Raw genomic sequence first — 13,369 nt, 5'->3', positions numbered from 1 at the left:
TCAATGTATGTCATATGGCAACTTTCCAGCTTTACTGGTGGAGGAAGACCTCTGTGGTGCCTTCTGTACATTATTTCAGGCACGAACGGGCAACTAGAAGAACCACCAATTTTCTGTAAGTTTGATGGTTAGCTCCTCACATGAAAGAATCCAAAGTCCCTCTCCAGGGATTGATTCGTACCTACAGCAGAGAGGGGCAGTGGTTTAAAGTTGACCCATATAAGTTGCTGAACTGCCTCTTGTTCACTATATGTCATCTTAATTAACCACATACTTATGGACAAACATTTCAAAATCAATCCATGAATAACCAAGTTATGCAATAAAGCATGGCTGTCTGTTTATAATTATTATCAATTTTTGTTCAACATGTCTTGACGTGCAACACATTAATGCAGTTATTTTAAAACCCTCCAAAAATGACATGATTGTTGATTGTGCATGAACAACAATGCCCTTAAATGAAAAATTTTCTTTAAAATGAAATGTGATCCTGACCATTAAGCTACAAACTAAGACACTTTACCTTAATGTGACAAGCACTTTTGCATAATTATTTTATAACCCATCCATAAATGACAGCCATGGACCCGACATGACCATCTAGTCACAATCGTACTATGACTGGATGTAAGTGTGACCTTGACCTTGAAGCTGTTGATCTGAATCTTGGGCACATTACACTGTCATCATATATAATGCATTTATTCCAATTTTTTATTTTAAAGTCAATACAGGAATGAAGGACACAACCAGGGTCTTTCACACCAATATTTCATGATCATGTATGACACATTCCTGCATAGTAATTTCATGATCAATCCAGGAGTGCCAGTATTGTTGACCAGGCACAACCATCAATGCACTGTTATGAATTTCAAATCTTGACCTTTGACCTACAAACCTGAGAATAGCATGTCACAAATCGTCTGAATGTTGCTCACATATATCACAAATTATTCAAAATTATATCAAAATCTTACATGAAAAAAACAAAGTTATGGACCATAAAGTTGACAGAAGAGCAGACAGTTTGCCATATTTTGTGCCATGAAAATTTTCAGATATAATTTTTTGGCAAGACTGACTGTATTCTTGGTTGTTGTTTTCTTTCCCCATAAAATCTGCATTTCTATATTTTTGTCTAAATTTAACTCATTTGATTGTGTTTCTACATAAAGCTAAATGTGTGTTTAGGCTATTAAGATGGCAGTGTAACAAAAAGCAACTTCAATACACCATGTTATAGTTCATTGAGATATGATGCCCCTCCAAGTCACTAACACTGACAACATACTGGTGGGTGTCCTTGACCTATCCACTGTATAGGCAAGGAAATTTCTTATATCATTTTTATAATTATCTTCTACATTGTATCTTTGGAATAATCTTGCCAAAGATTAAACCAATGACCTACAGTAGTAAAGTCATGCATAAATAGCATTATATAACTTTATGTAAATCAATTCATTTTATACACAGAGTATGAGACTATAAATTATTTAAACAAACTGTTTAACTTTAATCTTGCATATCAGACTGGTGTTTTTGTTTAATTTACACATGAAGCTGGCATTTATGTTGCCAGATGAGTCACAAAGGTGCTAAAATGACTCCATTTAGGTGCATATTATGAAAGAACTGAACTGTGTGCTTAAGGATGACATCATCATCATGAATGAAGTTGTAAATTGATACATAACTATAAGAAAATAATGCATATGTTTCCAGTTCAGATTGGAATATCGGCTAATCTTGTTACTGCCCCATGAACAGGTACCCTCGAAACCAATATTCTAAATCAGAACCACAACACATGACAGATATATTATCAGTGTTGACAGTATTATTTCATATGACTTAAGCTTCCTAGTTTTCACTGATTAGAAAATCAAATCCGGATGTAGAAGTTTAAAACCAGTAAGATCTATTATGTTATGTTCCTGTTTTCCAAGTTTTTCTTGGAATATTTGCATCAAATGCTCATTGTTCAAACAAAACATAATCATAACTGTAGCATATTATTAAAGCATGTATTTGGTTAATAGCCAGATATACATGTCAGAATGTAATTATATGTTTTCAATGAGTTTTCAACAAGTTCAACTCAAAAGATATTGAATAGACATTTTAAGCTAATCTTAAGGTAATAGGGGTTTTCCCATATAAAGTCAGACATTCCTGTGGTTAACTGTGTGCCCGTATTCACTCTTAAATAATCTTGATATAATCTAAACACACTATAATATTATACATGAACACAGCCTTTTTTTGAACTTCATTCAATAAATGTCTTATTATTTTCCTTGGCAGAGTGTGTTTCTTCCTTATCATTGAGTCAAAAATAAATATAAAATTGAACACAACTTAATATCATGAAAAACAATAATTTAGCAATATCTAAGGAAGTTAATTCTTGCATTAACTTTAAAAAGCTGAAGATTGTTTTAACAGCACAGTACTCTTACACCTGATGAACTGTTTATTATCAATTTTGGGGATGCTCTTCCTACTGTACAAAGGTGGCCAACATGTGGTTAAGGAGATAATGTTTAAAAACAAGAACGTGTTTGTTAAACACAAATGCCCCTGTCAGTAACAATGTTTAAAATAAAGGCTGTATGGGCAAAAGTGTAAAAAATCTATTTTTAGCACTGGTGACCTTGACCCAACTGACCCCAAACTCCATCCAAAGGAAGAATATCATGCAACTTATTTTCCTACCAAATATTGAAATAAATCTGTCAATATATAAAGGCTGTATGGGCAAAAGTGTAAAAATCTATTTTTAGCACTGTTGACCTTGACCCAACTGACCCCTTACTCCATCCAAAGGAAGAATACCATGTAAGTTATCTTCCTACCAATTATAATACAAATCTGTCAATAATTAAAGGCTGTATGAGCAAAAGTGTAAAAATCTATTTTTAGCACTGGTGACCTTGACCCAACTGACCCCTACCTCCATCCAAATGAGAATACCTCAATTTTATGTTCCTACAAAATATACAAGACATCTGTCGATAGAATTAGGTTAATACACATGTAAAAGTGTAAAAAATCTATTTTTGACATAGGTGACCTTGACCCAAATGACCCCTTACTAAAGGAAAAGGAAGAGGACCTCCCTTGGTATGACTATTATAAACATGAAAGACATTAACTTAAAAATAAAGACTGTATGAGCAGAAATGTTTAGATTTTTTTTTTTTACACAAGTGACCTTGACCTTGACCTAGAGACGCCTAACGCCACAAAAAATTAGAGGACCGTTACAAAAAATTAGAGGACCGTTAAAGGTATCCACCTACCAAATATGAAAGATATCATTAAATAAATTAAGTAATTAGGTGAAATGTTTTGATAAATCCAACTTGGCGGAATAGGCCCTATTTTCAAAGTGATAAAAAGGGAAATTACTGGGAAAATGGATGGCACATTTATATAACTTGGCAATATCATGTACATTGTATTGATAAGTAAGTGTGAAAATTATTAAGCCATTAGTTCAGATAGAACATAAGATATTTCCCACTTGCCGGTTTAGGTTAACCATTATTCATTTCCTAAGTGCTGAAAAGGGCCATAACTTGGTGCAAATGGAAGCCATAGTTATGTAACTTGCCCAGATCATATACTTTGTATGGATTAGTAAGTGTGTAAATTATGAAGCAATTGGTACAGGTAGAACTTAAGAAAAATCCAACATGCCGTTCTAGGTTAACCTCGTACGGACAGACGGACGGACGGTTCAATTACTATATGCCTGGGGGCATAAAAAGTGGATGAAATACCAAGGAAAAAAGGGGCTCAGAAATTAATATTAAAAGGGTCAGAAATGAATAATTGTTTCATTCTGTTGGAAAGGCTAACATCACATGTGTTTTATATTGTTAAAAAAATGGACTTAGAACATGTCAAATGCTTAGCCCCTAAGAAAAGTAGCACTGAATTTAGAATAATTTGTTAAAAAGTACTATTAATATGTAAACATACTTTTGTTTTGACTTCCATACAACACACTTTAACACTACAACAGCACTAATACCCATAGAGTAAAAGAAGCAAAAGATGACACCGCTATATGACCGACCAATGAGTAAATATTTTGAAAATATAACAAGATACCAAAACTATAATGCTTTTGAGAAATAGCATTTTTGAGGCTTAATTGGCTTTTAAAAACATCACAATTTTCTTTCTCAACAGGCAACATTTTGTCTTGCTGGTGCCACACCACAGATCAATATTTGTAAGATCACTATAAATGATAATGTTTTATGATTGTAGATCTAACACTACTGTCACCCAAACATGATTCTAATTCAATTCTCCTTTGGCTGAAAAACAATTACTTTAACCATCCTCTGTGGCCAGAAATCTAAGAACCTTGACTTTATAACTACTTGATCTTTATTGCTTTGATTCTTTCATGTAAGAAAGGGAGGTAATAACTAGTAATTAGCTCCCTTGCTGAAGGTAAATTATCTTACACATGTGCCCATTTGTAAACAAATAGTGGCATGAGACAGCTGGAAAGTCTGGCCTCATATGACCATAACAATTTCAGTGTTACTTCAAGGAAAACGAAACATTTTTCTTCAATTACATTATAAGTTTTTTTTCAAACATTAACAACAATTATCTAATCATTTCATCACCAACTGGCTTCATTCATTTTTAAATTTTTCAATATTTCCCGGGATATTTTTTTTTGATATTTTTTTTTCTATTTTCCATTTTTTAATAATGCATACATTTATGCCCAAAAATACACAAAAAGGACTTTTTAACATAAGATTTCATGTGACATGATTAAGCATTATAACATTTATAATATTTTTTTTACCATTTATAGAAAAACCCAAAGGGGTTTTTGGGGAAATATGCATATTTTGGCTTTTAAAATATTTTTCCTTAAAATATAAGAAGTAAGAAATTAAAAAAATTCTTGAAATCCCCCAAAACCGGTGGTTGGATTTATCTTGGGGAAATACATTTTTTTTTTCTTACCCCTTTTATTTATAAATAATTTTTCCCCCCCAAATTTTGGGGAAATATTTTTTATATTTTTACATGATTTTAAACTTTTTTTCTTTAAATATATTAATATATTATAAAGAAAAAAAACTTTTTTTCAATTGAGACCTCCCCCACACAGGCTCTTATAGACTGGATATAAAGAAAATTATGAATATCAGTGTAAAGTAACTATTATAATTTTATCTTAACATATCTCCAGGCCCCGTGTTCACTAAGAAAATATCAGGATCAGGATCAAGTGATCCTGATTTTATTTTCATTGTTTAATGTTACTAAAATTATTTGTGTATTGTTGAATTAAATTGTAAATATTCAAAATTTAAAAATATGCTGATTTGCAAAGAAAACAAACTATTTTGGGATAAAATCAAGAAATAACAAAACAAATACAAAAATATTTGGATCAAAATGAGGATCAATTTTAGGATCAGGATCAATATTTGGATCAACTGTAAAATGCCCATACCTTGCAAAATTAACAATTAATTTATTCTAAAATTTCATATACTTGCTATTTCAAGTCAAGTTTTATCAAATTTATAATCAGATATTTATCTATGAGGATAAACAATGAAGAATATCAGGGTTTTTAAATTTGATCCTGATCTTGATCCTGATCCTTAAATCTTTGTGAACACGGGGCCAGTGTATCACCTGACATGCTTCAAAATTAGAAATTAATTGATATTTTAAACACTTGCATTCTTTATGTTTTCATTTTTTTGTCTCTTGTCACAATATGGTACATTAAATAACCAAATAATACATAGAGAACAACAAGATACAGTGGTGCAGATAGTGTCTCAATTAAACCTGTGTCTACCACAAGATACATTAGGCAATGTTTACTTTATCAATACAGGATTTGTGTGTGGGGAACCTGGCGTGAAATAATTGTTCTCAGTCATGGCAATGACAGAAACAATAAGCCTAAAATCATTAGTACAGCAGTATAAAATAAATCACATGTAAATCATTTATCTTTGGTTGCTGCTTATTACATGTGTTTGGTAGGTTAACATAATTATATACATGGGCAGAAACTAAATGACACTGACAGAATGTTAAGGTTATATAAAGATACCTTTGCAGCTTTATATTAATGAAAAAACAAGAAATGTGTCATGGATACCCCTATATTCCACTGTTGTCAAAGTTTACGGATGAACATTGTGACAGCAGTGTGACAGCAGTGTGACAGCAGGGCATATATGCATTGACAAAATCTGTATATCCCCTTGAATCCCTATCAACTCAATTTGTTTTGTTTGTTTGCTTTTTACGTTACACCGACACAATAATTAGGTCTTAAGGCGACATTCAAGCTTTACTGGATGAGGAAGACCTCAGGTGCCCCTCCATGCATTATTTCATACATGAATCGGCACCTGAGTAGAACCATTGGCCTTCAGTAAGCTAGCTGGATAACTTAATACTCACATGAAAGAATCCAAACTCCCTGTTGGCTTTTGAACCCACAGGGGTGAGGGGCATGTGGTTTGAAGTCAACAACCTTAAATACTTGGCCACAGATGCCCCATCAACTAAGTTGGGGCATAAACTCTGACCTATGCAAGTGGGCACCATTTGCTTAAATTAGATAAAGACATACAATAATGTAAAAAATACTACTTACTGATTGGATAATAGCTATCACATGACTTGCTTAAACACTTCACAGATTCCTGGAAATAAAAAAGAAAAAAACAACTGATAAATCGAAAAATGTCTGTTATTGTTTATATTTTCTAAATGCAAGAACAAAAAAATACAATGTGCAAAGACAAAAGTAGACATACAGTATGTTTGCACCCATCAAAAAGCCAGGCCAGCCTGCAAATTCTTGCTGTCTGTCTTACACTGTATTAAGAAAAACAGCTCAATCCCTACTATTCAAATCACAAATAATGGATAGTCTCCAACTTTAGATTAAGGCAAGTTTTGACTTCAGTAACCCTAAGAAATGCACAAGCAGAAACGTCGGATGTTAGAATATGTCGGAAAAACCTAAAAACCAAATATTTATCAGTTTTCTATCATGCAGTTATACCATGTAATAGAAAGAGGGCATTTAGAAGTACTAAAATCCTGAAGTTCTGAAATAGTGACTAGTCCTATGTGAAACTCACTCATGGAAATATGATAATCATTGGCATAATGTATCCATTGATTGAAAAACTCTCTTTACAGTCCAAAAAACAGCAAATTTTCTCTAAAATGCAAAAGGTTATTAAGTGAATATTTTCTGTCTTTGATACTGAAACCATAGAAGATTTAAGTTTTCTTTATTTGAGCTGTGTCATGACAAAACCAACGTAATGCGTTTGCGACCAGCATGGATCCAGACCAGCCTGCGCATCCGCGCAGTCTGATCAGGATCCATGCTGTTCGCTTACAAACCCTATAACAAGTAGAGAAACTGATAGCGAACAGCATGGGTCGCAAACCCATTATGTTGGTTTTGTCGTGACACGGCTCAAATTTTCATTCAGACATGAATGGTTTTCTACTTCACAGTCCTTATCCACCACTTCAGTTTCATAAAAACCCATTGACAAAACAATTTGTTTGTGTGAGCATGATGATACAATGTTTAATTGTTATTTTCAAAGAAATCTTTTAAAGTAAAATACAAATGGGAGAAATGTAATCCTTTCAAACCACTTTATATCAACCTGATACCAGTTACATTTGTAGAACAAGAAGTAATTAGCATTAAGTGTGAGCAGTATAGTTAGGCCAGCCTGCCTGCAGATCATTACAGTCTAACCTGGCTATAAGATCATACATGTACTGTTGGTACCCGTTCACTCAAATTTAGTTAGGTTAAAGGTTAAGCTAAAATCAGGCCTGACCCTGTTATAACCCGGCCAGACCCTGTTAACCAGCAAATCCTACCAGCAAAATCTGGCAAGACCCTGTCCACCAGCAAAATCTGACCAGCAAAATCCGGCCAGAACCTGTCTACTAGCAAAATCCGGCCACTGACCCTGTTCACCAGCAAAATCCAGCCAGACCCTGTTCACCAGAAAAATCCGGCCTGATCCTATCCACCAGCAAAATCTAGCCAGACCCTGTCCAATAGCAAAATCAGACCAGACACTGTCCACAAGCAAAATCCGGCCAGACCCTGTCCACCAGCAAAATCCAGCCTGTCACCTTGTCCACCAGCAAAATCTGGCCAGACCCTGCCCACCAGCAAAAACTAGCCAGAACCTGTAATTCAGCAAATCTGGCCAGACCCTGTCCACCAGCAAAATCTGGCCAGACCCTGCCCACCAGCAAAATCTAGCCAGAACCTGTAATCCAGCAAATCTGGCCAGACCCTGTCCACCAGCAAAATCCAGCCAGAACCTGTAATTCAGCAAATCTGGCCAGACCCTGCCCACCAGCAAAATCTAGCCAGAACCTGTAATCCGGCAAATCTGGCCAGACACTGTCCACAAGCAAAATCCGGCCAGACCCTGTCCACCAGCAAAATCCAGCCTGTCACCTTGTCCACCAGCAAATCTGGCCAGACCCTGTCCACCAGCAAAATTCCAGCCAGAACCTGTAATTCAGCAAATCTGGCCAGACCCTGTCCACCAGCAAAATCTAGCCAGACCCTGTCCATCAGCAAAATCCTACCAGCCACTGTTCACCAGCAAAATCCAGTCTGACCCTGTCCACCAGCAAAATCTCACCAGACCCTGCCAACCAGCAAAATCCAGCCAGACCCTGTCCACCAACAAAATCCCGACAGACACTGTCAGTCAGCAGTGAGAATGTATGCTTACATTAATGTTCTGTATATGCAAGCCATTCCTGACCAGTATCTGCCTATATACTGCTTAGATAGAACCCAATTACTGACCAACAATTTTTTTATTTTATATATTTATTTCAAATATCAGGTATTAAACTAAGAAAAGTTTTGAAGGTTTAAGGGAAACAGCACAAGTTGTTAGTTACCCATTCATGTTTTGCTAATACCTTTTCTTATCTCTCTTGTTTTAACCATCTTATCAAAGGAAATACTTAAAACTTAAGGCTACTGAGGGGACACTTGGAGTAGAAATTTACTGATAATTTTTAACAATATAGTAGTCTGGTAGCAAAAAATAATGTAATCATCATAAGTTTAAATCATTAGTTACCTCAAAGGACTTGTCATGCTATTAATGTGGAATTAACCATCTTTTGTTTTCTAGAATTCAATATCAACAAGAGTGCCATTATCACTAAATCTGCTGTCACTACTTGAAATGTTCAGTCTCATGACAGAGAACATTAACATAAAAATCTGCTAAATGGTCAATACAATGGTGAATACTGATGTCAAATTAATTATATTAAAATAACCTTTATGCATGTATAAGTTATTGCTCAAGTTTTCCCCTGACCTGCATGTGTGACCTTGAACTTTGACTTACTGATCTACTTCATGTTGCAACACTACATATAATTTGTAAACATTTATACAAGGGCCATCAGTGATAACATATGAGCCGCGTCACGACAAAACCAACATAATTGGTTTGCGACCAGCATGGATCCAGACCAGCCTGCGCAACCGCCCAGTCTATTCAGGATCCATGCTGTTCGCTTACAAACCCTATTACAAGTAGAGAAACTGATAGCAAACAGCATGGATCCTGATCAGACTGCGCGGATGCGCAGGCTGGTCTGGATCCATGCTGGTCACAAACGCATTACGTTGGTTTTGTCGTGATGCGGCCCATATGTTTCCTTATGATAGCCAATTACATGTTGCAGCTGCTGTATAGCAGTCCTGAGACACAAAAATCATTAACAGGGCAAAACATAGTTTTCATTCAAGGGACATAACTTGGCTAAAAATCATTCAACCAGAAAACTTGTGTAATATTCGCAAGTAGTTGAGTTACTGATCAATACTGTAAAATTTCAATGATATTGGGTTAATAGTGGTCTTTTACACTGGGAAACTGGCTTACAGACAACTCACCCCCCAGACAATTCACCCTCAGCCATTTTTTCCAGACAATTCACCCACCAGACAGTTCACCCCACATTATTGGAAAAATGACACAGACAATTCACCCCCCATTTCTTTAATTTTAATTTTGATGTAAATTTATCTTCAAATTAGAAGATGCAATAAACAAATTTGTTGTGTTTCTTTACATAATTAATATTTATAAAATATTTAGTCATATTTAAATTAATTATTATAATTCATTACTTAAAAATAATATTATATTTGTTACAATGCGTTAATATTTTTACATATTATTTTACATACAAACTGTAAAAATTACAAATTCACCATAAATTTGTCTTAATTTGTTTAAGTGCTATTGATGTTATTATAAGATGACATATCAAAGACATTAGCATGTGATAATCATTTGCTCTTTAATCTCTTCATTCTAACAACTCATTGGATGCTTATGACACATCATCTACAAATAAATTTTGTCACGCGCGGCCACTTTAGCATGCTTACCAAAAGAAAATTGGGAAAATTTAACAAACCTATTAAAATACTTATACATTGTACTTATATACATATTTGTATATTGTGTATATATATTTGTACAGATAAAATCATTCACATTCATCAAAAACATGTATGACCAAAAGTCTCCATATTATTAAATTTTCATAATTGGGAATTTGGTTTAACTGTTTCTCAAACAGGGAAAAATTAAAAATTTCATTGCCTATACCCAGTCTCTATACTAAGTAAAACAAAAGTCACTGGGGCATAATGAGGGAGCTAGAAGTACTCTGTATTCCTAGTAATTGAGAGATTATAGCCCAAGTATCACATTAGCAAAGAATCAATATCCTTGTTATACATCAACATAACCAATTTCAAGATAACTAAATGTTGTTGTTTTTTCCATAGCGATTTAATGAACAATTCTGACCTTCAATTACTAAAATCTTTTCAGTTTGAAAAATAAAGCAAAATATAATTATGCAAGTGAAACTGTATAGTGTTACACATGTATTTACTTTTGCACAGAAAAGTACCCAACATTACACACAATGGATACAGCCATGTCACATATCATATGTCATTCATCTTTTCATACTATAAACATTATATAACATTCTTTATTGGACCACAATGTCATATTACAAGCAAAATAACTTAGCTCTGGCATGGGACTCTAGCCCATGTTGTTTCAGACAACAGGATGAAAATATGTTTTCCTATTAAATGTCTAATTCATTCTGTGACACATAGCCAATTAGGGTGGACCAATTTTAAACCCCAGAGTCTGCGGGAATAATTGCCAATGACAGGCATCATGCGGTCACAAAGGCTCATCTATGAGCACTTTGTGCTCAGGTCAGCTAAAGATGACCTGTGTTCAACCTGCAGTTACCATAAGTTGCTCTTTGGAGACAGTTCATATATAGCTAAACGTCATTTAACTTAATTATTATATTTCATTAATTTGCCAAACAAATTTATTAAGTTTGAAAACAAAAACAAAGCATATAATAATAATAAGCAGCCTCAGTTTCATTTAATACAGGTTAGCCAGCTGATGCTAAATAAAAAAAAAAATTGACATTTGGGAGTCTTACCAGGCTCTATACTGTTAGTTGCTCAATTTTTGTATTGCTATTAATTACAAATCCCTTGACCTTAGAATACCAATTCAAAGCAAAGCAAATACATCAATTGCAGAAATTCAGCAGGATAATAAAGATGAAAATCATATATAGTACCTACCTTTGCTCTCCCAGTAAGAACTAGTTTTACTCTCTCCTCCAAACACTTTGTACAAGAAGAATGGCCATTGGGACATCTAGAAGACTTTTGCCCCACCAAACTCACTTCACAATTTGTGCACTTTGATTCTCTTGCTGCATCACTGTAACACCTTTTTTGTTTTTTAGGCGGAAGATGGTGAGAGTTTGGTGGCGACGGGCTACGCGGGGACTGTGTTATCACTTCATGACCCGAACACTTGCTGCTTGAACCGCTCCGAAAAGCTCCAAATGAATTGTAGGATACAGAACGTTGATATGATTTAGTGTTTTGAGAAAGTGGTAATGTTAGTGAGTTGTAATATGGTGGATTGGTATCAGTCATTGATAAAGATCGTTTAAATATATTAGATGTCGAGGAATCGTTACTATTTATAGTAACCACTTGTTGACATACAGGCTGCTGCTGGATGCACTGAACTGAACCACCCAACAATCCACTTGTAAAGTTTGTGGACTGTCCTGTCAGTATCACACTTCCTGTTTGACAGGTAGACTGTGTATCAGTCTTTTGTTGTGTCAGACTGGTTGTTTTCACAGCACCAGTCTGTGATTGAGAACCAGTGTCAAATGTCATATCTAAAGAAGCTAATAAGGCATGGCTTGCTTGAAAAGGGTCTGCTACATCAAACGAATGTTTTTGAGTGGCAGATCTTTGGTTATTTGCATCCTTATTTGAACAATTTGTGCCTGAATCAGAAGTATTGGATTTTGCTTCTAGACAAGTCTGCCCTGCAGAAACCTGTGTCGATGAAATGGTGGACTGGTTATTAGAATTATCATCCTTTGCTTGCTGACCAGTCTGATTTGATGAGACACACTGTCCTACCACAGTGCTTACTATCACAGAACTATTTCCATCCTTAGTGTTAACAATACAACCAACATCAGCAGCACTTGAATATGGATCTGTTGTGGAATTGCTGTTTGATTGCTGATTGGCTGAGGTAGCTTGTATGGAAGGTGAAAGGTTAAATGCTGACCAACCAGAATCTGTCACAGTTGAATGATTGCTATGGCTAACAGATTTATCACATAACAATGTAGGTAATCCTGTGTTACTTTGATCACTAGAACATATATCACTGTTAGACAAACAGCCAACGCTTGCCAAATTGTTTGAATCACTAACATTGCTAACAGCACCTTTAGTATCACTAATTTCATATCCAGTAGAATTTGATTTAGTGTCTAGTGTTACAGCTGTTTGTAAGGTCGGATCAGGTCCAGTCAGTAACATCATAAATGATGAATCTGACCCGGACCTTTGAAGAGAATTCTGACCACTGTCAACATTTCCAGGGGACAAAGAAGCGGAATTTTTGTCCGAGGACTCTGATGACTTGGACGATAAGTCTAGAGGCCCTGTCATGACAGCGCTATTTTGTAATAAGTTGTCAAGAATATCCGTGTCATTGGAATCATCAAGTGACAGACCTCCAGTACATGTAGTGAGACTAATGTTACGAGACAATGCATTCCTAGTCTCTGATGTTGTAACACTGGTGTCTATAGGTTGAGGTGAAGAGTTCAGGTCCGATGGTGGCGGAGCCTTCGTCTCTGAGAGAAATATCAC

The 13,369-nt window shown here is 35.1% G+C and overlaps 1 protein-coding gene across 1 annotated transcript in view; it reads right to left on the bottom strand.

Annotated features, from left to right (window-relative positions):
- The window catches only part of LOC132734257 (dentin sialophosphoprotein-like), a 33,175-nt gene that overhangs the window by 14,273 nt on the left and 5,533 nt on the right, over positions 1 to 13,369 (bottom strand). Inside the window, exons 2-3 of the mRNA XM_060720964.1 lie at positions 11,756 to 13,369; positions 6,680 to 6,728 (exon numbers count right to left, since the gene is read on the bottom strand). The exon at positions 11,756 to 13,369 is cut by the window's right edge and continues 62 nt beyond it. Of these exons, the coding sequence (XP_060576947.1) occupies positions 6,680 to 6,728; positions 11,756 to 13,369 (1,663 nt within the window). The remainder of the gene's footprint in view (positions 1 to 6,679; positions 6,729 to 11,755) is intronic.

The sequence above is a fragment of the Ruditapes philippinarum genome, unplaced genomic scaffold (assembly GCF_026571515.1).
Source record: "Ruditapes philippinarum isolate M1 unplaced genomic scaffold, ASM2657151v2 ctg1799_1_1_1_1, whole genome shotgun sequence".
In the NCBI taxonomy this organism is placed as follows: domain Eukaryota; kingdom Metazoa; phylum Mollusca; class Bivalvia; order Venerida; family Veneridae; genus Ruditapes; species Ruditapes philippinarum.
Note: the sequence above shows the minus strand (reverse complement) of the source record. Positions and strands in the feature narration are given on the sequence as shown.